Below are 21,496 nucleotides of genomic sequence, written 5' to 3'. Positions count from 1 at the left end.
TGGGACTCCCAATAACGTCCGGTTGTGATACAGCCTGGAATCGAACCAGGGTCTGTAGTGACGCCTCTAGCACTGAGATGCAGTACCTTGGACTGCTGTGCCACTTGGCGCAAGTGACAAATACAATTTGATTTGATTTCCTAAACTTATCCTCATTCTCCTAACCTGCCACTTTAATTTAGCTAACATCCTGCATTAGTTCTCCTAACCTGCCACGTTAATTATCCTAACCTGCTACATTAGCTCTCTTAACCTGCTATGTAAACATTAAGCTGACCGGCAGTGCCCTTGGCTATGGCCGGTCTAACCAATAACAGAGCCCTGATGTTACATTACACCCACCACTGTTGATCCACCCACTTTTTTTGCAACGCCCACTTTCAGATACAGTCCAGACACAGATTCAGACAAAGTATGCATTTAACCATACTTGTCAATGTCCTACCCATGCTGTCACATACGCTATTGTGGCACAGATATAAACATGAGTCCTCTATCTATCTCTATGAGCTAGCCTAACCGGAGCCAGCTGTGTCAGATGAATAGAGAGAAATAGCGTGTCATTTGTTCAGAAACTTACTCTAACGTTACAATTATTGAATTGTCATCGAAATATTTGAATAATGGATTTAAACAGTATCCTGTTGCAGCTTGAAACTGACAATGAAGAGGACATTGAAAGGCTTTTGCACCAGTACAACGGAGAGGTGGGTGGGATTCTCCTCGCTTTGACGTCTACCAAAACAAAGTCATTAGCTAGCTAATTTAACTTGCTAGCTAGCCATCTAAAAACATTTACAGAATCGTAGCTGCTAAAATGAGTACTAAAACGATATGTCTAGCTAGAACTTGCATTTCCCCTCTTTGCATGGAATCAACGAGTTTAATGCCCATTGCTGTGTTGCAGGAAGTGATTAGCATATTTTCATCATGGCTTGGTTGCTGCTAGTTGGTTGGGTGGTGTTGTCCAAATTTTGCAGGGTATCTCTTGCTAACCATGTGTGCATGCAATGACAGCATGCTTAATGTTATTTGGTAGCTAGTTAACTTTACAGTTTAATTATATTTTGTGTATCTAGCTCCCATTTAGTAACAGCTATTGCAGCGCTTCCTGCTGTGACTTGAGCTTGGTAGCCAACGCGGTTGCCTGTCACTTATACCTAGAACAGAGGATGCTGATGGAAGGAGCTATAGGAGGATGGGCTCATTGTAATGGCTGGAATGGAATAAATGGAAACCACTTTAGACTGTTCCAATTTATTATATTCCAGCCATTACAAACTTTCCCATCCTCCTATAGCTCTTACCACCATCCTCTGACTGAGAGTGTCTGATAGGATATAATTTGCATTACGATCTTTTAGGTAATGCACTCGTAGTTCTGATCAGTTTGCACATCTCTAGTTATCAACGACCAGCAGCCTCTTTTGCTTATCTGTAACTGTATTTTAGAAGCAATTTTTTCCCCCAGATAACATTACTGAGAATATGCTACTTTCTTCATGCACTGTTGCATAGATGAAGGTGACAAAGCACATTTAGCAAAGGAATATGCATTTGACTTTTGTCTCATTGGGCATTGTTTTGTATTTTCAGAATAATCTAACATTCACCTTTGACCCAAAAGGGGAGGATCTACGAAGTGTAAGTAAACGCTCTTTGCATTGTCTGATGCTTTACTTTCACTTATAGCCTGATGCTTCTGCTCCATTGTGTGTTTGATGGTGAACCAACAGTCTCTCTCTCCCTATGCAGAGGCTGTGTCAGGGCCTACTGACTGTGCTGGGGAGGCAGGTTGGGCCCCGCTGTCAGAGTACCTGCCTGGAGACCCTCCGCATTCTGTCCCGAGACAAGCGGGTCCTGGGCCCTGTGGGAACCCAGGAGGGCATGCTGGTCCTGGCCGGGCTGGCACGGTTGCGGGGGGGAGCGGAAGGGGGTGACAGCCTGCAGGGGGAGGTCCAGATAGAGGAAAAAGAGAGGGTAGTGGTGGAGGCCCTCAAGTGCCTGTGTAACGTGGTGTTCAACAGCGCAGCGGCGCAGCAGGTGGGCGCCGACGTGCAGCTGGCACGGGGTCTGTGTGCCCGCCTGCACGCCGCCCGCACTGGGCGCCACGAGGTGGGCCTGTTCTCTCTGCGCCTGCTCTTCCTGCTCTCTGCGCTCCGACCAGACGTCCGGGGGGCACTCCGGAGGGAGCTGCGTGCCGTGGGGCTCCTCAAAGAGGTGCTGGAGGGTACCCTGGATGTATGCTGGGTGGGCCCCTACGAGGCGGCCCTTCCGGACCCCCAGGCCCTGCCCATCCCTGCTGAAGACAACGAGAGGGCCATGGAGGCCCTGAAAGCCCTGTTCAACCTCACGCTGTCTGACACTAGCGACGAGGTGAGTTTACACGATTACTCATTGTCTGTTAAACATTGTTTTTCTGCTTTGGAGTTGTTTCCTTTATAAAGAGGATATGTACTCAGTATTTGTAATGTACACTCACCGGACAGTTTATTAGGTTCACGAAAATGGATCACGTGGCCGTGGCTTGCTATGTAAAGCAGACAGACGGGCATCGAGGCATTCAGTTACTGTTCGATTACACATTAGAATGGGCCAAACAAGTGACGTAAGTGACTTTGAGTGTGGTATGATCGTCGGTGCAGGTGCGGCGGATCCAGTGTCTCAGAAACGGACGCCCTCTGGGCTTTTCACGCATGACATTGTCTAGGGTTTACAGAGAATCATGCGACAAACAAAAAACATCCAGTCAGCAGCAGTCCTGTGGGTGAAAACAGCTTGTTGATGAGAGGTCGAAGGACAATGGCAAGAATCGTGCAAGCTAACAAACCACAAACAGACAAATAATGGTGCAGTACAGTGGTGTGCAGAACGGCATCTTGGAACGCACAACTCGTCGATCCTTGTCACAGATGGGTTATTGCAGCAGATGACCACACCGGGTTCTACTCCTATTAGCTAAAAACAAGAAGAAGCGGCTCCAGTGGGCACACGATCACCAACACTGGACAATTGAGTGGAAAAACAATGCCTTGTCTGACGAATGCTGGTTCCTGTTGCGTCATGCTGATGGCAGAGTCAGGATTTGGTACAGGCTGTGGCGGTGGTGTACTAGTGTTGGAATGTTTTCCACGCACATTTTAGGTCCCTTGATACCAATTGAGCAACAAACGTTTCTGACACCTTGTACAATCCATGCCCAAAGAAGTCAGGCTGGTCTGGAGGCAAAGGTGGGTCCGAGCCGGTACTAGATGGGTGTACCTAATAAACTGTGTGTATGTGTGTATTCAGAGCTCACAGAAGGCTAGACACTGCAGCCATGAGCACAGTGCATGTGTTTAGAGATACTGCATGAACATAAATGCATTGCATCGCCCTGGCTGTGGACACATCTCCTTTACATCTCCCCTGTGAATATTTCGAATTCAGCATTGAAGCCACCAAACTTTGCATGCTTTGGTTGAAGGCTACTATTTAACAATAGTGTATCAACAAGACTTGGCTTTGTTGAGTGACTGTTGATGTTAGCTCATGGGAACGGACAGCTTCTCTATCCCTTAATGGAAAGCCCTAACTAAACCTATGCTGCAATATGAGGTTTATCAGCGATCTGACCTCGCTTAAGCCGCTTTGGCACCTTCACAACTTTCTCGATTAGCCATTGGGGGCTAGTGAAATTCTTATGTCACTCAGCCCATTCAGCATTCGCTCAACCTATAGCATCACAGAATGAAGAGGGACACGTCCCCCTGCTAAATCAAGATATGAATCTGTTGGATCTGGTAATGAATGTCTCAGTGATATGACATGCCAATCGTGTCTTTGATGGTTATTTATTTGAGAATAGTTCTCTAATTCAGGCTGGTTAGGAGAGCTGTCTGCTTTAACTGCTAGCTCGTATTGTGCTTCAATTTGTCCAAATACATTTTCTCCATGCTTGCCTCTCACCATTGTAGCTGACATCTTGTTGAGTCTCTCCCACCTCAGCGTTAATCAGAATAGCCCTGTGTTCACCTCAAAAGTCCATCCCACATGCTTATTTGCATGGCATGGAAAGCCTGTGAGTCAGGTTTTAGGTCTGACCTCAATCTCCATAGTAAGTCTCTTTCGCTCTTTTTTTTCTTCTTTTTGAGATGACCCCTACCCACTTCTGCCACAGCAAATTTTATCATGCTTACCCCTACTTGCTTAGACCCTCCCCTCCTTTTGTTTTAACCAGTGAAATGCTTCTGTGAGGATCATGCTGTTGTACATCCTTCATTTGATAGGATGGTGACCACCAGCTCCGCCTCATCACCGCCATCATGCGCCATCTATTGATGCTAAAGACTCAGACAGAGGACAAAACAGAGGAAGCACACAGGTTGGAAACCCTTCTGCTCATTGCTCTCCACACAACAGAGCTGAACTGCATCCTTAAAGTATCAAAATATATTAAAGTTAGGGGAGTTAGTATCCTTGCCTGTTTTTAAGACTGATTGACGACACTTTTGTGATAGCTGCAGTTGTTTCTAATCTTCAAATGTATCTAACTTGTCTTGTGTGTATTTTTTTTTTTGTAATATTTTATGTATACGCTGCTATTTTCCTGTTTTGCCTTCTTGCCAGGTCGCCCTCACAAAATAGGTTTTTAACCTCCAATGGGTCTTACCTGGTTAACTTCTCTGCGCTACGGATCCCTTTAGCGGGATCATTTTCCTAAACAACCGCTGAATTGCAGGGCGCAAAATATTACTAAAAATATTTATAATCATGCAATCACAAGTGAAATATACCAATCGTGAAATCCACCTATCGTGTCAGATTTGGAAAATATGCTTTACAGCGAAAGAAATCCAAGCTTTTGTGAGTGTATCAATCAATGCTAGAACACTTAGCCCCAAATTAGCATGGTCACGAAAGTCAGAAAAGCAATAGAATTAATCGCTTACCTTTGATAATCTTCAGATGTTTGCACTCACGAGACTCCCAGTTACACAATAAATGTTATTTTTGTTCGATAAATATTACTTTTATAACAAAACGCGCAACCCAAATGGCGTTTTTATGTTCAGAAAACCAAAGCCTCGTTCAGTTCGACGAAAATTCCAAAAAGTATCCGTAATGTTCGTAGAAACATGTCAAATGTTTTTTATAATCAATCCTCAGGTTGTTTTTAACAAACATAATCTATAATATTTCGACCGTAACCTATTCATTAAAAGAGAGAACGAAAATAGAGAGCTACCCCTCTCGCGCGCAGGAACTAATCATAGGACACCTGACTACTTTTGAAAAATCTCGCTCATTTTTTTTTTTTAAAGCCTGAAACTATGTCTAAAGCCTGGTCACAGCCTGAGGAAGCCATTGGAAAAGGAATCTGGTTGATACCCCTTTAAATGGAAAAAAGACGGGCAAGGAAACACAGATAGAAATTTAAAAAAATCACGTACGGGTTAGATTTTCTCAGGTTTTCGCCTGCAGAATCAGTTTTGTTATACTCACAGACAATATTTTGACAGTTTTGGAAACTTTGGAGTGTTTTCTATCAGAATCTGTAAATTATATGCATATTCTACAATCTGGACCTGAGAAATAGTCCGTTTACCTTGTGAACGTTATTTTAAAAAAATATATAAAAAAAATCTGACCCCTAGCGTCAAGAGGTTAACTTCTTATGGGCAGGTGGGACGGTAGCGTCCCACCTGGCCAACATCCGGTGAAATTGCAGAGCGCCAAATTCAAACTACAGAATTATAAATACTTTCATAAAATCACAAGTGTAATACATCAAAATAAAGCTTAACTTCTTGTTAACCCAGCCGCTGTGTCAGATTTCAAAAAGGCTTTATGGCGAAAGCACACCATGCGATTATCTGAGGACAGCGCCCCGCATACAAAACCATGAAAAACATATTTCAACCAGGCAGGTGCGACACAAGTCAGAAATAGCGATATAAAAAATGCCTTACCTTTGATCTTCTTCTGTTGGCACTCCAAAAGGTCCCAGTTACATCACAAATGGTCCTTTTGTTCGATAATGTCCTTCTTTATATCCATAAAAACTCAGTTTAGCTGGTGCGCTTCAGTCAATAATCCACCCAGTTTCCCTCCATCAAAATGCATACAAAATGAATCCCAAACATTACTAATAAACTTTTCTAAACAAGTCAAACAACGTTTATAATGAAACCTTAAGTACCCTAATACGTAAATAAACGATCAAATTTAAGACGGAAAATCGTTATTGTCTTTACCGGAGAAAAATACCAAAGAACACGCTCTCATTCACGCGCTTAGAAACACTACAGCCGAAATGGGAGCCACCTAGAAAAACTACAATTTATGGCAAATTTTTCCAAAAACCAGCCTGAAACTCTTTCTAAAGACTGTTGACATCTAGTGGAAGCCCTAGGAACTGCAATCTGGGAGGACTTCGCCTTATAATATAAGTGACAGCCATTGAAAATAGTGGTAGGCCGAATTTTCTTTTGTGGGGTGGGATGGTTTGTCCTCATCTTTTCGCCTGCCATATCAGTTCTGTTAAACTCACAGACTTTATTTGAACAGTTTTAGTGTTTTCTATCCAAATCTACCAATTATATGCATATCCCAGCTTCTGGGCCTGATTAACAGGCAGTTTACTTTGGGCACGCTTATCATCCAGACGTGAATATGCTGCCCCCTACCCAAGAGAGGTGAAATAAAGGTTAAAATAAAGTACACATTCATCCGATGGTTTGTGCGAATTAGGCTAATTAATTACCATCCAATGATTACTCTCTGTAGTCAACAGTGACAGAATCCAGTACATGAGAAAGTATAAACTTTAAACCAAGACTGTTTTTAGAAGTAATGTACGCTGAGTGTACAAAACATTAAGAACACCTGCCTAATATTGAGTTGCAACCCCCCACCCCCCTTTTGCCCTCAGAACAGCCTCAATTCGTCGGGGCATGGACTCTGCAAGGTGTCGAAAGCGTTCCACATGGATGCTGGCCCATGTTGACTCCAATTCTCCCCACAGTTTTGTCAAGTTGGCTGGAGGTCCTTTGGGTGGTGGACAATTCTTGATACACACAGGAAACTGTTGTGAAAACCCAGCAGCGTTGCAGTTCTTGACACAAACCGGTGCGCCTGGCACATACTACAATACCCCGTTCGGAACTTAAATATTTTGTCTTGCCACTTCTCCCTCTGAATGGCACACATACACAATCCATGTCTCAATTGTCTCAAGGCTTAAAAATCTTTCTTTAACCTGTCTCCTGTCCTTAATCTACACTGATTTGAAGTGGATTTAACAAGTAACATCAATAAGAGATCATAGCATTCACCTGGTATCCTATGTCATGGAAATTGCAGGTGTTTTTAATGTTTTGTAAACTCAGTGTACAGTGGGGCAAAAAAGTATTTAGTCAGCCACCAATTGTGCAAGTTCTCCAACTTAAAAAGATGAGAGCCTGTAATTTTCATCATAGGTACACTTCAACTATGACAGACAAAATGAGAAAAAAAATCCAGACTCACATTGTAGGATTTTTTATGAATTTATCTGCAAATTATGGTGGAAAACTTTTGTTATTGACCAAATACTTATTTATCTCAATACCTTGTTATATACCCTTTGTTGGCAATGACAGAGGTCAAACGTTTTCTGTAAGTCTTCACAAGGTTTTCACACACCGTTGCTGGTATTTTGGCCCATTCCTCCATGCAGATCTCCTCTAGAGCAGTGATGTTTTGGGGCTGTTGCTGGGCAACACGGACTTTCAACTCCCTCCAAAGATTTTTCTGATAATCTCCCTCGATCTGGGGCTCCACGCAAGATCTCACCCCGTGGGGTCAAAATGATCACAAGAACGGTGAGCAAAAATCCCAGAACCACACGGGGGGACCTAGTGAATGACCTGCAGAGAGCTGGGACCAAAGTAACAAAGCCTACCATCAGCAAGGGCATTGAAGATGAAACGTGGCTGGGTCTTTCAGCATGACAATGATCCCAAACACACCGCCCGGGCAACGAAGGAGTGGCTTCGTAAGAAGCATTTCAAGGTCCTTTAGTGGCCTAGCCAGTCTCCAGATCTCAACCCCATAGAAAATCTTTGGAGGGAGTTGAAAGTCCGTGTTGCCCAGCAACAGCCCCAAAACATCACTGCTCTAGAGGAGATCTGCATGGAGGAATGGGCCAAAATACCAGCAACAGTGTGTGAAAACCTTGTGAAGACTTACAGAAAACGTTTGACCTCTGTCATTGTCAACAAAGGGTATATAACAAAGTATTGAGATAAACTTTTGTTATTGACCAAATACTTATTTTCCACCATAATTTGCAAATAAATTCATTCAAAATCATACAATGTGATTTTCTGGATTTTCTTCCCCTCATTTTGTCTGTCATAGTTGAAGTGTACCTATGATGAAAATTACAGGTCTCTCTCGTCTTTTTAAGTGGGAGAACTTGCACAATTGGTGGCTGACTAAATACTTTTTTGCCCCACTGTATATGGCATTGTCTTATCTGGACATCTCGTTGATGGGAATTAATGACACAGCTTTCTTTAGAAGGATATACGAGAATGTTTGGCTAGATAGTGGCACTTAAGGAGTGTCATGTAGAAGTGATTGATGATACACCCCGTGGCCCTATGGATTCTGTTGTTGTATCCCTCTGGTCACGGGGGTTTAGCCCATTGTCCAGACTCCAGAGTAGACCTTTAGTACTCGTCTGTTTATACTGAGGAATTGGGTAACCATTTCTAAATGACCATTCATAATAACCAGTACATTAACCACTTTCCTTCCTTCTTCCTTCTCCTCCAGCCACGCGATCAATTTGCTTAGTAACCTGCCTGTGTCTTGTCTGGATGTGCTGATTGATTTGCCCGTCCAGGGGGGCCAGGAGGAGTACAGCGGGAAGAACATGGACATTGTGCAGGTGCTACTGGACTTCATGGAGAAGAGGATAGACAAGGTAAGAACAGGTGGACCAGAGACATTGTTACCCTATTTGAGATCGACTACATTGCGGTCAGCAAATTAAAAGATGTGGAAATCCTGGCCATCCTATTAGTAGCTGTCCACACACCATAGAAATAGAATTGCTTTAATTCCTGAATAATTAGCATTTCTATGAACCACACCTCTGCTACAGTGCCTCTGTGGGAATGCTTGTCGTCACACGCCTCATGTGTGCCCCATTCCAAGCAGGGCGCCAACTACAAAGAGGGGCTGACCCCAGTTCTCAGCCTGCTGACCGAGGGCTCCAGGTACCACAGGGAGATCCGCAGATACATCAAGACACAGGTACTGGAGTGGGAGTGGTTTCGGACAAACGCACTTTCTGTGTATTTTGTAATCTGTCCTGATCCTGACACACAAAGTGATGCCAAATTTAAGATCTTTAAAACCTCTTCTTGAGTGGGATATAAAATGCATATTGATGACAGATCTTGGTGACATCTCATGATGATATTGTTAAAACATGTCTTCTAACTAAATCCAGCTGTGACGCATCATGCGCTGGCCTGATCACTCCGTTCAGAAGTCTAGTGTACTACTGTGTTAGTTTTCATTGTGGCTCAGCCGCCATTGGCTGTGTGTGTTTCCAGGTGCTGCCCCCTCTGAAGGAGGTCAAGGTCCGGCCGGAGATCGGGTCCACCGTCAGGAACAAGCTGGTGCGTCTCATGACCCACGTGGACATGGGTGTGAAGCAGAGCGCAGCAGAGTTCCTATTTGTCCTTTGCAAAGAGAACGGTGAGAGAGCGAAAGAGGGAGATGGAGCACGCTGTATGAGTTGGCAAAGTTGAGTTTCACACTGAAATGTGTTAATGTCAATGCAACCCTGATGTATGAGTCCTACATACTGTAGTGTTGTACTGATCCCCTGCCCCCCTCTATTCTTCCAGTGGACAACCTGTTGAAGTACACAGGGTATGGTAACGCAGCAGGACTCCTGGTGGCTCGAGGCCTGCTGGCAGGGGGGCGAGGAGAGACAAAGTATTCAGATGACGAAGACTCCGACACTGAAGAGTACAAATCGGCTAAACCTTTGTGAGTAGGCAGGAGCTTTAAATATAGGACCATAGACACGTATGCATTGATTTGAATTGCTAAATGTAGGGATGAAATGTTGGGTTGGCTTTAGGGTGTGTCATTGAAGTGACCAGTATATTGATTTTACTTTTAACTACAGCATAATCCATAGGGCCAAGTGGTGTATCATCAATCACTTTTACATGACATCCCTTCTGTGATACACTCGATCTAAAACATTCAGGACAGCCTAGCATTGGGTCATAATCACCGAAGTCTTCCCTCTGTCTTATCTGTTCTGTTGTCTCTCTGTCTGTCTCAGCATCAACCCCATCACGGGCCACGTGGAGGAACCCTTGCCTAACCCCATAGAAGAGATGACTGAGGAGCAGAAAGAGTATGAGGCCCAGGAACTAGTCAACATGTTCGACAAGTTGTCAAGGTAAGCCAACCACCATACAACCTCATCATGTATGAATGCAACAACAACCGCTATGTTTGCCATAGTAACTCATTGTAACACTCTATGCCAGATGATTAACCTCTCTGGACTATACAGCTGTGTATCCTGTTTGAATGATCCCCTATGGCTTATTATTTATCCCACTAAACCTGAACGTCTGCGGTCTTCATTCACACTGACCTTTCCTTAGCGAACAGAACCTAGCGCTAGTCAAAGAATGATGCGGATGAGAGGCTGAGCGACACTGAGTGCGCTCCCTGCCAACCAGTTCATTAGAGAAAGAATCTCCTGCCGTTAGCCCTGGTGCGCAATTAGGCCCCGGCCTTAACGCCGCCTCTGTCCCTGCATTCAGCTGGAGTCGGTGGAAGCCGTCGGCATGTCGCTGCAGCATCATTACCAGCACGCCATTAATTAGCGTCCTAATTAGACCACACAGTGGGGTCGGCAGCCATCGGCTCCTTTCTACTCCTTTATGTGGCGCTTTGTCAGGGTTTATAATAACATATACGTGTCTACCTCCCTTTATTCAGCTTTCTCATTCAGCCCAGGAGCCAAACATTGTCTGCTAACTGACAGGGGAGTGGGACTGAGACATAGGTACAATTATAGAGGGAGGCATGGGGGTGGAGGGCTGAATACATTTACAGGCACAAGAAAAGCTGACATTGTCATTGTTCAGCCACAGAGTGGGAGTTGAGTCGTAATGAGACGCGTGTGCCTGTCTACAAGAGGCAGATTCCTTTCCTCTAAAGCCAGATCCATCCTCCTCTTGTATCTCTTCTGCTGTGTTTCGATCGGTGTCAAGGAGACATAGCGAAGAGGGAGAGGTTCATGACAGGTTGCATCCCAAATGGCACCCTATTCCCTATACAGTGCACTACTTTTGACCGGGGCTAATACTATATAGGGATTAGGGTGCCATTTGGGATGCACCCACAGTCGCCAGCCACTGCCCTACCTACCCAACATCCCACGATGGGCTCTCAGGAGATGGCTCATGGCCCCGTAAGAATGTGCTTTCTGTTGCTGCTTAACTGCTCCTACAATTAGCACATGCTCAGAGTCTGACCCCCTACACACGCACCCTCCCTCATAGTTACAACTGCTGGTCTATGTCCTCAGTGCAGAGTGGGGAACAGGACGTGATGCACCATGGGTCCTGGATGGCAGGGAGCTTGGCCCCAGTGATTTACTGGACTGTACACACTACCCTCTATAGCGCCTTGCGGTCGGATACCAAGCAGTTGCAATACCAAGGGGTGATGCAGCCCGTCAAGATGCTCTCAATAGTGCAGCTGTAGAACTTTGAGGCATTGTCGTGCCTTCTTTGCGACTGTGTTGGTTTATATGGACCATAATAATTCCTTAGTGATGTGGACACAGAGGAACTTGATGCTCTCGACCCACACCACTACAGCCCTGTCGTTGTGGATTGGGGCGTGCTCGGTCATCTGTTTCTTGTAGTCCACAATCAGCTCCTTTTGTCTTGATGACGTTGAGGGAGAGATTGTTGTCCTGGCACCACCCTGCCAGGTCAATGACCACCTCCCTATAGGCTGTCTCATCACTGTCGGTGATCATCAGCTAGCTGTTGAACTATTTGAGGATCTGGGGACCCAACTTTCTTGGTGTGTTTGGACCATGATAGTTTGTTGGTGAGGTGGACACCAAGGAACTTGAAACCCTCGACCCAGTCCACTTCAGCGTATTCAGCCCTCCTTTTCCTGTAGTCCATGATCATCTCCTTTGCCTTGCTCATCTTGAGGGAGAGGTTGTTGTCCAGGCACCACCCTGCCAGGTCAATGACCACCTCCCTATAGGCTGTCTCATCACTGTTGGTGATCATCAGCTAACTTAATTATGGTGTTGGAGTCGTGCGAGGCCACAAAGTCGTGGGTGAACTGGGAGTACAGGAGGGGACTAAGCACTCACCCCTGAGGGGCCCCCGTGTTGAGGGCCAGCGTGGTGGATGTGTTGTTGCCTACCCTCACCACCTGGAGCCGGCCAGTCAGAAAGTCCAGCATCCAGTTGCAGAGGGAGGTGTTCAGTCCCAGGGTCCCGAGCTTACTGATGAGCTTGGGGGGCACTATGGTGTTGAATGCTGATCTATAGTCAATGATAAGCATTCTCATGTAGATGTTCCTCTTAACCAGTTGGGAGTGGGCAGTGTGGACAATCGAGGTTGTGCAATCTGTGGATCTGTTGGGGCGGTATGTGAATAGGAGTGGGTCTTAGATGATGGTGTTGTGAGCCATGACCAGCCTTTCAAAGCATTTCATTGCTACAGGGACTATGGTGGTCTGCTTGAAACATGTAGGTATTACAGACTGGGTCAGGGAGAGGTTGAATATGTCAGTGAAGACACTTGCCAGCTGGTCAGCGCATGTTTTGAATACATGTCCTGGTAATCTGTCTGTAAACCCTGTGGCCTCGACTACGGTGCAAGATCAGTCGCCAGGAACAGCTGGTGATCTCAGGCATGGTTCTGTGTTGCTTGCCTCGAAGCGAGCATAGAAGGAATTTATCCTGTCTGGTAGGCTCGCGTCACTGAGCAGCACCCGGCTAGGTTTCCCTTTGTAATCCGTGATAGTTTGCAACCCCTGCCACATCCGACGAGCATCTGAGCCGGTGTAGTAGTATTCGATCTTAGTCCTGTATTGATGTTTTGACTGTTTGGTGGCTTGTCGGAGGTCATAGCGGGATTTATTATAAGCAACCAGATTAGTGTCCCAATCCTTGAAAGCAGCAGTTCTACCCTTTAGCGCATGCAATCCATGGCTTCTGGTTGGGATATGTACGTATGTATGTATGTATGTATGTATGTATGTATGTATGTACGTACGTACGCTCACTGTGGGGATGACATCGTCAATGCACTTATTATTGAACCCGGTGACTGTGGTAAACTCTTCAATGTTATCGAATGAATCTTGGAACATATTCCAGTCCGTGCTAGCAAAACATTCCTGTAGTTTAGCATCCACTTTCATCGAACCACTTCCGTATTGAGCGCGTCACTGATACTTCCTGTTTGAGTTTTAGCTTGTAAGCAGGAATCTGGAGGATAGAGTTATGGACAGATTTGCCAAATGGAGGGCGAGGGAGAGCTTTGTATGCATTTATGTGTGTAAAGTAAAGGTGATCTAGTTTGTTTTTGCCTCTAGTTGCACAGGTGACATGCTATTAAAAATTAGGTAAGACAGATATCAGTTTCCCTGCGTTAAAATCACTGCTGCCTCTGGATGTGCATTTTCTTGTTTGCATATGGCCCTATACAGCTCGTTGAGTGCGATCTTAGTGTCAACATCGGTTTGTGGTGGTAAATAGACAGCTACAAAAACTCTTGGTAAATAGTATGGTCTGCAGTTTATCTTGAGGTATTATAACTCAGGCAAGCAAAACCTTGAGACTTCATTAAGATTAGAGTTTGCACAGCGGCTGTTGTTAACAAATAGACCCACACACCTCCCCCTTAACCTTACCCGAAGCTGCCGTTTGGTCTCACGATGCATATAAAAACCAGATAGATGTATATTTTCTATGTCCTTGTTCAGCCACTACTCCAAGAAACATAGGATATTACAGTTATTCAGGTTCTGTTGATAGGATAGTCTCGAACGGAGCTTGTCCAGTTTGTTCTCTATTGATTGTACGTTCGCCAATATAATTCTGTCTGAGAGATGCTGAAGTGTTCTTGGGAACCGTTTGGTTGTGTTACTGTTTTCAGTGCGTCTGTTTTTCAGAAGTAGGCTAAACCTAAAATGTAGGTTTACTATATATTACTATATTACTATATATTACAAATATTACTTGGCTCACCTCCCTGTCTTACCAAGACTTTTTTTTATCATAGTCCTCCTGAGCTTTACTCTGTTTTTTGAGGGAGGAACCAGGAATGATATGTTCATTTGTGTTTGAATAGTGCAAATGGGGCCTTGGTTTTAAGGCTTTGATTGGCTAATTCTGTGACTGATATCACATCTGAGAGGGAGCTGGTGGCACACAGTGCAGATATAATTGGATTAGGATAGAGGGCCTGGTGTGGCTTTGAGGAGTTCAGACAGAGCACTGATCCTGTAATTAAACTGATCCGCAGAAGAGGGGGGAAGGAGAGATGACCAACAAGTGTGTGTGTGTGTGTGTGTGTGTGAGAGAGAGAGTGTGTGTTTGAGTGAATTAAGGAGGGAAGGGTCGTCATCCAGAGTTCTTGATTGCCGGATGTAAGAGAAAAGATGTACCACCACCACTAACAATGGGCCTGTTTAGAAAGTGCAGAATACTTAACACAAAGGGTGATGGGGTTCAAAGCCGCACAGGTGGATTTTGGCAACAGATTGGTCCACCAAATTAACAAGTGGGCGTTGGACTCCATTGTGTCATGTGGAAGAGTATGATTTCTGAATCCACACCTGGGACTAAGCATCTGCTGAATGACTAAACATGTATATATTTGTGGAATGTCCCAATTTCCTGTAAGTGTCTTTGTATGGTTCCATAACTCTTGTTTTAAGAGTTTTACTTTTCATTTAAAGAAGACTGGCCTTTACATACAGCAGCAGATTTTTGCTGTATTTGTTATGTAGTAGTAGCTAAGCTCATAAACTGCATCCTCTTTTCAGCTATGAGTGACTAGCGAGACTGTTTTCTCTGCACTCCCCCTCAGTTACACTTCTAACCAACAATCAGCTCCACAGTGACTATTTGTTTTCTCCTGCAGTGGTTTCCAAACTGTGTTGTGAATATCATATTCTTATGACCCCGCAAATGGACCCAAACATGTTTCTAATCACCGTCGTGTTCAATTTATAACCTCAACTTCAGGTAGTCCCGGCCTGCTACTGTTTTCTTCCATTTGGTGCCTAGAGAATAGTGTTTGAAATGTTTTTTTCTGTGCTCCACAGGCAGCAGCTGATTAGGCCCATGGGGGTGAGGCGGGATGGCTCACTGGCGCCCCTAGAGGAGGCTCTGAGACAGCCCACGACTGACAGCTGCAGCTCAGACTCAGACTAGAGCCACTACCACCCCAGACCCCATATACCTATAATAGGCTGTGTCCAACACAGTTCCCCTTTCCTCACACCCCTGTCTGTCTTTATCTGTCTGTCAGACTGAAGGGGCCTTGCCCCATAGGCTGTTCTGTTCTCTAAAGCTGACTTATGCCTGACTTGATACGACACAGGAAAGGACAGGATTAAGGTCGAGCACATGTTCCGACCACACCATTGTTACTACTTAAATGTATGTTTATTTGATGTACCATTTCTCTGCTCAGTGTTCTCAAATTTGATAGAATAGAAGATTAGCTCTTAATCAAATTGTACTGTAAACTGTACAGATGTGAATCACTGAAAGCATGGTAGCCGGGGTGGGGTTTGACCAAATTGTACTTGGATAAGAAATCATTCCTTAGATATAATTATGTTGATTTTGTATTTTATATGTTGAAAGTGTCAATATTTATAAGGATGAGAAGTCTTTTTTTTCTTTTTTTTGTAACATCTAGTGCTACGATGATCAGAGTAGTAGCCACTGGTTTTACAGTACCAGTCAAAAGTTTTTTCTTTATTTTTAATATTTTCTACATTGTAGAATAATAGAAGACAATCAAAACTATGAAATAACACATGGAATCATTTAGTAACCAAAAAAGTGTTAAACAAATCAAAATATATTTGAGATTCTTCAAAGTAGCCACCCTTTGCACTCTTGGCATTCTCTCAACCAGCTACACCTGGAATGCTTTTCCAACAGTCTTGAAAGAGTTCCCACATATGCTGAGCACTTGTTGGCTGCTTTTCCTTAACTCTGTGGTTCAACTCATCCCAAAACATCTCAATTGGGTTGAGGTCGGGTAATTGTGGAGGCCTGGTCATATCAGATGCAGCACTCCATCACTTTCTTCTGGGTCAAATAGCCCTTACACTTCCAGGCTGTGTGTTTTGGGTCATTGTCCTGTTGAAAAACAAATGATAGTCCCACTAAGCGCAAACCAGCTGGAATGGCGTATCGCTGCAGAATGCTGTGGTAGCCATGCTGGTTAAGTGTGCCTTCAATTCTAAATAAATCACAACAGTGTCACCAGCAAAGCCCCCCCACACCATCGCACCTGCTCATTCATGCTTCACGGTGGGAACCACACGCGGAGATAATCCATTCACCTTCTCTGCGTCTCACAAAGACATGATGGTATGAACCAAGAATCTCAAATTTGGACTCGGTCTAATCTCCGTTGGTCGTGTTTCTTGGCCCAAGCAAGTCTCTTTTTCTTATTGGTGTCCTTTAGTAGTGGTTTCTTTGCAGCAATTCGACCACGAAGGCCTGATTCACGCAGTCTCCTCTGAACAGTTGATGTTGATACGTGTCTGTTACTTGAACTCCTGTGAAGCATTTATTTGGGCTGCAATTTCTGAGGCTGGTAACTCTAATGAACTTATCCTTTGCAGCAGAGGTAACTCTGGGTCTTCCTTTCCTGTGGTGGTCCTCATGAGAGCCAGTTTCATCATAGCGCTTTATGGTTTTTGCGACTGCACTAGAAGAACTTTCAAAGTTCTTGAAATGTTCTGCATTGACTGACGTTGATGTGGTAAAGTAATGATGGACTGTCGTTTTCTCTTATGAGTTTTTCTTGCCATAATATGGACTTGGTCTTTTACCAAATAGGGCTATCTTCTGTACCTTGTCACAACAACTGATTGGCTCAAACGCATTAAGGAGGAAAGAAATTCCACAAATTAACTTTTTAACAAGGCACACCTGTTAATTGAAATGCATTCCTGGTGACTACCTCATGAAGCTGGTTTAGAGAATGCCAAGATTGTGCAAAGCTGTCAAGGCAAATGGTGGCTGCTTTTTGAAGAATTTAAAATATATTTGGATTTGTTCAAAACTTTTTTTTGGTTACTACATGATTCCACATGTGTTATTTCATAGTTCTGATGTCTTCAGTATTATTCTACAATGTAGAAAATAGTAAAAATGAAGAAAAACCCTTGAATAAGTAGGTGTGTCCAAATCTTTGACTGGTACTGTCCATCGGAGTGTCTGAAGTCAATGGAGAGAAATAATGAGATGCATGAAGTCGGGCAGTAATTTAGCCACCGGTCCTATATGTATGCTTCTGAAACAGTCCAGGCAAAGGAATTATTATTATTTTATATCAGTGGACATGTATCACAGCTGTATACTGTTTATTTTAAACCTAAACTTTAGATGTTGCAATTTATTCAAGTGTGTAATTTACTTCATAAGCACACTCAAGACCCAAGGAATAGTCAAAGCTAAAGGGAAAAACTGCAACATATTCCAATTTCCTATGGTGGCCGATTTGGTATTTGGATGGTTTCTGCCTTACCCATTGGACTCTTGACATTCAGAAATGTGTGTTAAAATGACTGTTTTCTAAATGTAACTTTTCATTTGCCAAAATCTGCATGGTGTTAATCTGTATGATTTTTCTATTTTGAAGATGCCATTGATTTATGTATGTATAATCTACTGGTGTATATAGATACTGAGTGACATTTCTTTGAATATTATACATTTCCTTGAATATTATATATTGCTGCATATCAAATAGATGCATAGGCCTTCTGTACAGGTTGAGTTTATAACATTGTTGACCATCTCTCCATTTGAAGAAAATGGGATGGTTGAGGTATGGTTCTTTGGTTAGTGCACAGTACCGCTGTCTCAAGTGTGTCCCTTTGATTTTATCTGGCAGTCATGGCATGTGTGAAGGAGAGTATTCCTTTAGCTTCCTTTATACCTGGTGCTAACGTGTTCTGATTTCATCCACATTCTGATTTGAACTGGATTATCTTTTTCAGTTCAAGAAAACCACATTTTAATGGAAGGGCTATAAATATATCACCATTTAGTTAAAGGGCATCAGCAAGATTAAAATCTGTGATCATCTGGTCCCTATTCCAGTGCCTAGTCCACTACACTAGCAAGGGGAGGGCACCACTTTTTCTTTTTTTCTTTATATATATATATATATTAGCTGTTCAGTCAGTAATTGACTACAAGCATTGCATCAACCAAAGGTTTTGCGCCACTTCATCGACTTTGCGGTCTGGCACCAAATTCCTATCATGTGACGTGGTTATCTATGTTAAACACCTATCCAAGCAAGGCATCTGCAATGTCGTCGGGCAAGAATGCCACCAAAGTCAGATTATGGGCTCTATTCAATCTGTATTGATAAAGAGTTGAGGCATGTGCATACTAGGTTCGGTTTGCTCCTAGCGGAACTCGACAAGGCGAAGTGAGCGCCTGTGCCTCGCATATTCCCAAAAGACCTTCACAATAGTACTGTTTGTCCCTTTTGAGACGCCGTAGCCAGTATATATGTCCTCAATAGTCTGAATTGATCTAAAATGACTCATGTTATTAATTTTGACGTTTTTGCCTAGGAGATCTTAGTCACTCAATTTTACATCAAACTAATGTTATGTTCAGTATTTCAAGTGAAAAAACAAGTAGTCTAGTTGAATGGCAACATACTTAATTGAAGAATCCCTACTGTTGACCAATCACCGACAAAGGGATGTGAATTTAGGCTACCTCAAGAAAAAATGTGGATGAACAATATCGTCAAATATGCACAAACTGTTTCAGATCAGAAGTATGCTAGAAATGTAAAGGTCATTTTCGATTGAGCCAACATATGCAGCCTCCACGAGTGTGGGAACATTGTCTTTAACTTCCACAATACAGATTGAATAGAGCCCTAGATATGTAGTAAGTACACTACATTAATGTCTCATTCCATAATCATGGAGTTGGTCTCCCCTTTACTGCTATAACAGCCTCCACTCTTCTGGAAGGCTTTTCACTAGATATTGGAACATTGCTGCGGGGACTTGCTTCCATTCAGCCACAAGAGCATTAGTGAGGTCGGGCACTGATGTTGGGCGATTAGGCCTGGCTTGCAGTCGGCGTTCTAATTCATCCTAAAGGTGTTCGATGGGATTGATGTCAGGGCTCTGAGCCGGCCAGTCAAGTTCTTCCACTCTGATCGACAAACCATCTCCGTATGGACCTGACTTTGTGCATTGTCATGCTGAAGCAGGAAAGAGCCTTCTCCAAACTGTTGCCACAAAGTTGGTAGCACAGAATCGTCTAGAATGTAATTTAAGATTTCCCTTCACTGGAACTAAGGGGCCTAGCCAAACCATAAAAGACAGCCGCCAGACCAGTATTATTCCTCCACCAAAGGAGGGAAGGCCCACCTTCCCTCTGGCAGGTAACATTCTCCTGGCATCCGCCAAACCCAGATTCATCACTCCAGAGAACGCGTTTTCACTGCTACAGAGTCCAATGGCGGTGAGCTTTACACCACTCCAGCCGACATTGCGCATGTAGATCTTAGGCTGCTCGGCCATGGAAACCCATTTCATGAAGCTCCCGATGACCAGTTCTTGTGCTGATGTTGCTTCCAGAGGCAGTTTAACTCAGTGAGTGTTGCAATAGAGGACAAACGCGCTACAGTACTCAGCGGTCCCGTTCTGTGAGCGGCTGAGCTGTTGTTGCTCCTAGATGTTTCCAATTCACAATAACAGCACTTGCAGTTTACCGGGGTAGCTCTAGCAGGGCAGAAATTTGACACTAACTTATTAGACTGGTGGCATCCTATGACAGTGCAGTGTTGAAAGTCACAGCTCTTCAGTAAGGCCAGTCTACTGCCAATGTTTGTCTATGGAGATTGCATGGCTGTGTGCTCGATTTTATACACCTGTCAGCAATGAGTGTGGCTGAAATAGCCAAATTTTAAGGGGTGTCCACATACTTGTGTATGCTGGGTAGGCTGTTAAACAAAAAATGCATTGGGATTTGAACTGGGAACCTTGTGTTGCAACCCACATTTTAACACCCTCCAATCTACCTGCCTGCAAGCGTTTTCTTTATTTCACTCTCACCTACTGACCTTTCACGAAGATCTGCTCACTGAGCTTTCATCCACCAATCAGTCCCGGCTACCTCCGGAGGTGGTCGGAATGATTTGACCACAATCATTTTTTGTTTTTGTTTTGTCTATACTGTTCTAAAAATGTGGGAAAGGACACTGGACCAATGTTGGCACCAGGTGTAAACAGGGCTCATGAGGAAAGAAAGTGTTAAATTACATAGCTATTCTCACTCTGTAATAATTCAGTTAATGAGAACAGAGATTTAAAAATGGTTTTACTTGGTAAATGACCACTTACCTGCTCACTCTAGCTAGAACATAATGAATTTAAATAATATTTGAACTATACTCCCTGTCAGTTGTTGCCTGGCTACCCAAACTCCTTTCTGCTGCCAAACACTACGCCACTATCACAGACATTTAGTTTCTTCTCCGCCATGAGTCTCGATCTGATGCTGTGTTCAAAACAACTGGGAACTCAAATCGCTGACTTCCGAGTGAAAGAACAGATTGGGGGGGATTTTTTTTTTTGAACGGTCATCCAACTTGGAATTCCAAGTTGGAAACTGGCATCTTTCTAGAGCTGACTTTCTGACCTGAACACTGACATAATTTGACTTGTTTTTTTTCAGTTCCCAGTTTTGAAAGCACCAAGAGTACCTCCAAGATGTTTTTAGGTAAACTTTCTGATTGGTCCCAGAAACCGATTGGGTTGGGTCAGCGTGAGAACACACGTGGGTAAAGCAGAGGTTTGAAAATGTGTCATTGGCTTTGCTACTCTGATTGGTTAGAGATGATCCAATCAAGAACTTTTTGTACAATACCCCTAAAATGTTGATGTCACTAGAAACAACTTCAATGATGGCAGTCTCAGACTGAAGTATGCAGCGAACGATAGCGCAGCGGAAGAATTCATTTTGAGTCGTCAGGCAATGTCAGTTGTCCTCCGCACAAAAAAACAATGGAGCACACACACGATCACTTGGGTTCCCATTTGGAAGGAAAAAATGAGTATGTATATTTGATGTGGCTTTTTTTATATGTAAAAAAAATGTCAGGCCTCTTTCAAAGTTATTAAATATGAACAGTCCTGAATTGTATATTTTTAA

At 43.7% G+C, this 21,496-nt stretch overlaps 1 protein-coding gene across 2 annotated transcripts; it reads left to right on the top strand.

Annotated features, from left to right (window-relative positions):
* Nucleotides 1–408: 408 nt before the first annotated feature.
* On the top strand, nucleotides 409–21,482 carry ric8b (RIC8 guanine nucleotide exchange factor B). 2 transcript variants are annotated; one of them, XM_055933875.1, is made up of 10 exons: nucleotides 409–707; nucleotides 1,597–1,644; nucleotides 1,756–2,376; nucleotides 4,269–4,363; nucleotides 8,803–8,953; nucleotides 9,187–9,285; nucleotides 9,591–9,735; nucleotides 9,888–10,032; nucleotides 10,337–10,456; nucleotides 15,379–21,482. In XM_055933875.1, the coding sequence occupies exons 1-10, from the start codon at nucleotides 624–626 to the stop codon at nucleotides 15,485–15,487; spliced, it is 1,617 nt and encodes a 538-aa protein (XP_055789850.1). In that variant the 5' UTR covers nucleotides 409–623; the 3' UTR covers nucleotides 15,488–21,482. The 2 variants fall into 2 exon arrangements, with proteins under 2 accessions (XP_055789850.1, XP_055789851.1); XM_055933876.1 differs by having other exon boundaries at nucleotides 410–707; nucleotides 9,190–9,285.
* The last annotated feature ends 14 nt before the right edge of the window (nucleotides 21,483–21,496 follow it).

Source organism: Salvelinus fontinalis, chromosome 9 (genome assembly GCF_029448725.1).
Source record: "Salvelinus fontinalis isolate EN_2023a chromosome 9, ASM2944872v1, whole genome shotgun sequence".
NCBI lineage: Eukaryota > Metazoa > Chordata > Actinopteri > Salmoniformes > Salmonidae > Salvelinus > Salvelinus fontinalis.
The sequence above is the reverse complement of the archived record's forward strand: the minus strand, read 5'-3'. Positions and strand labels throughout refer to the sequence as shown.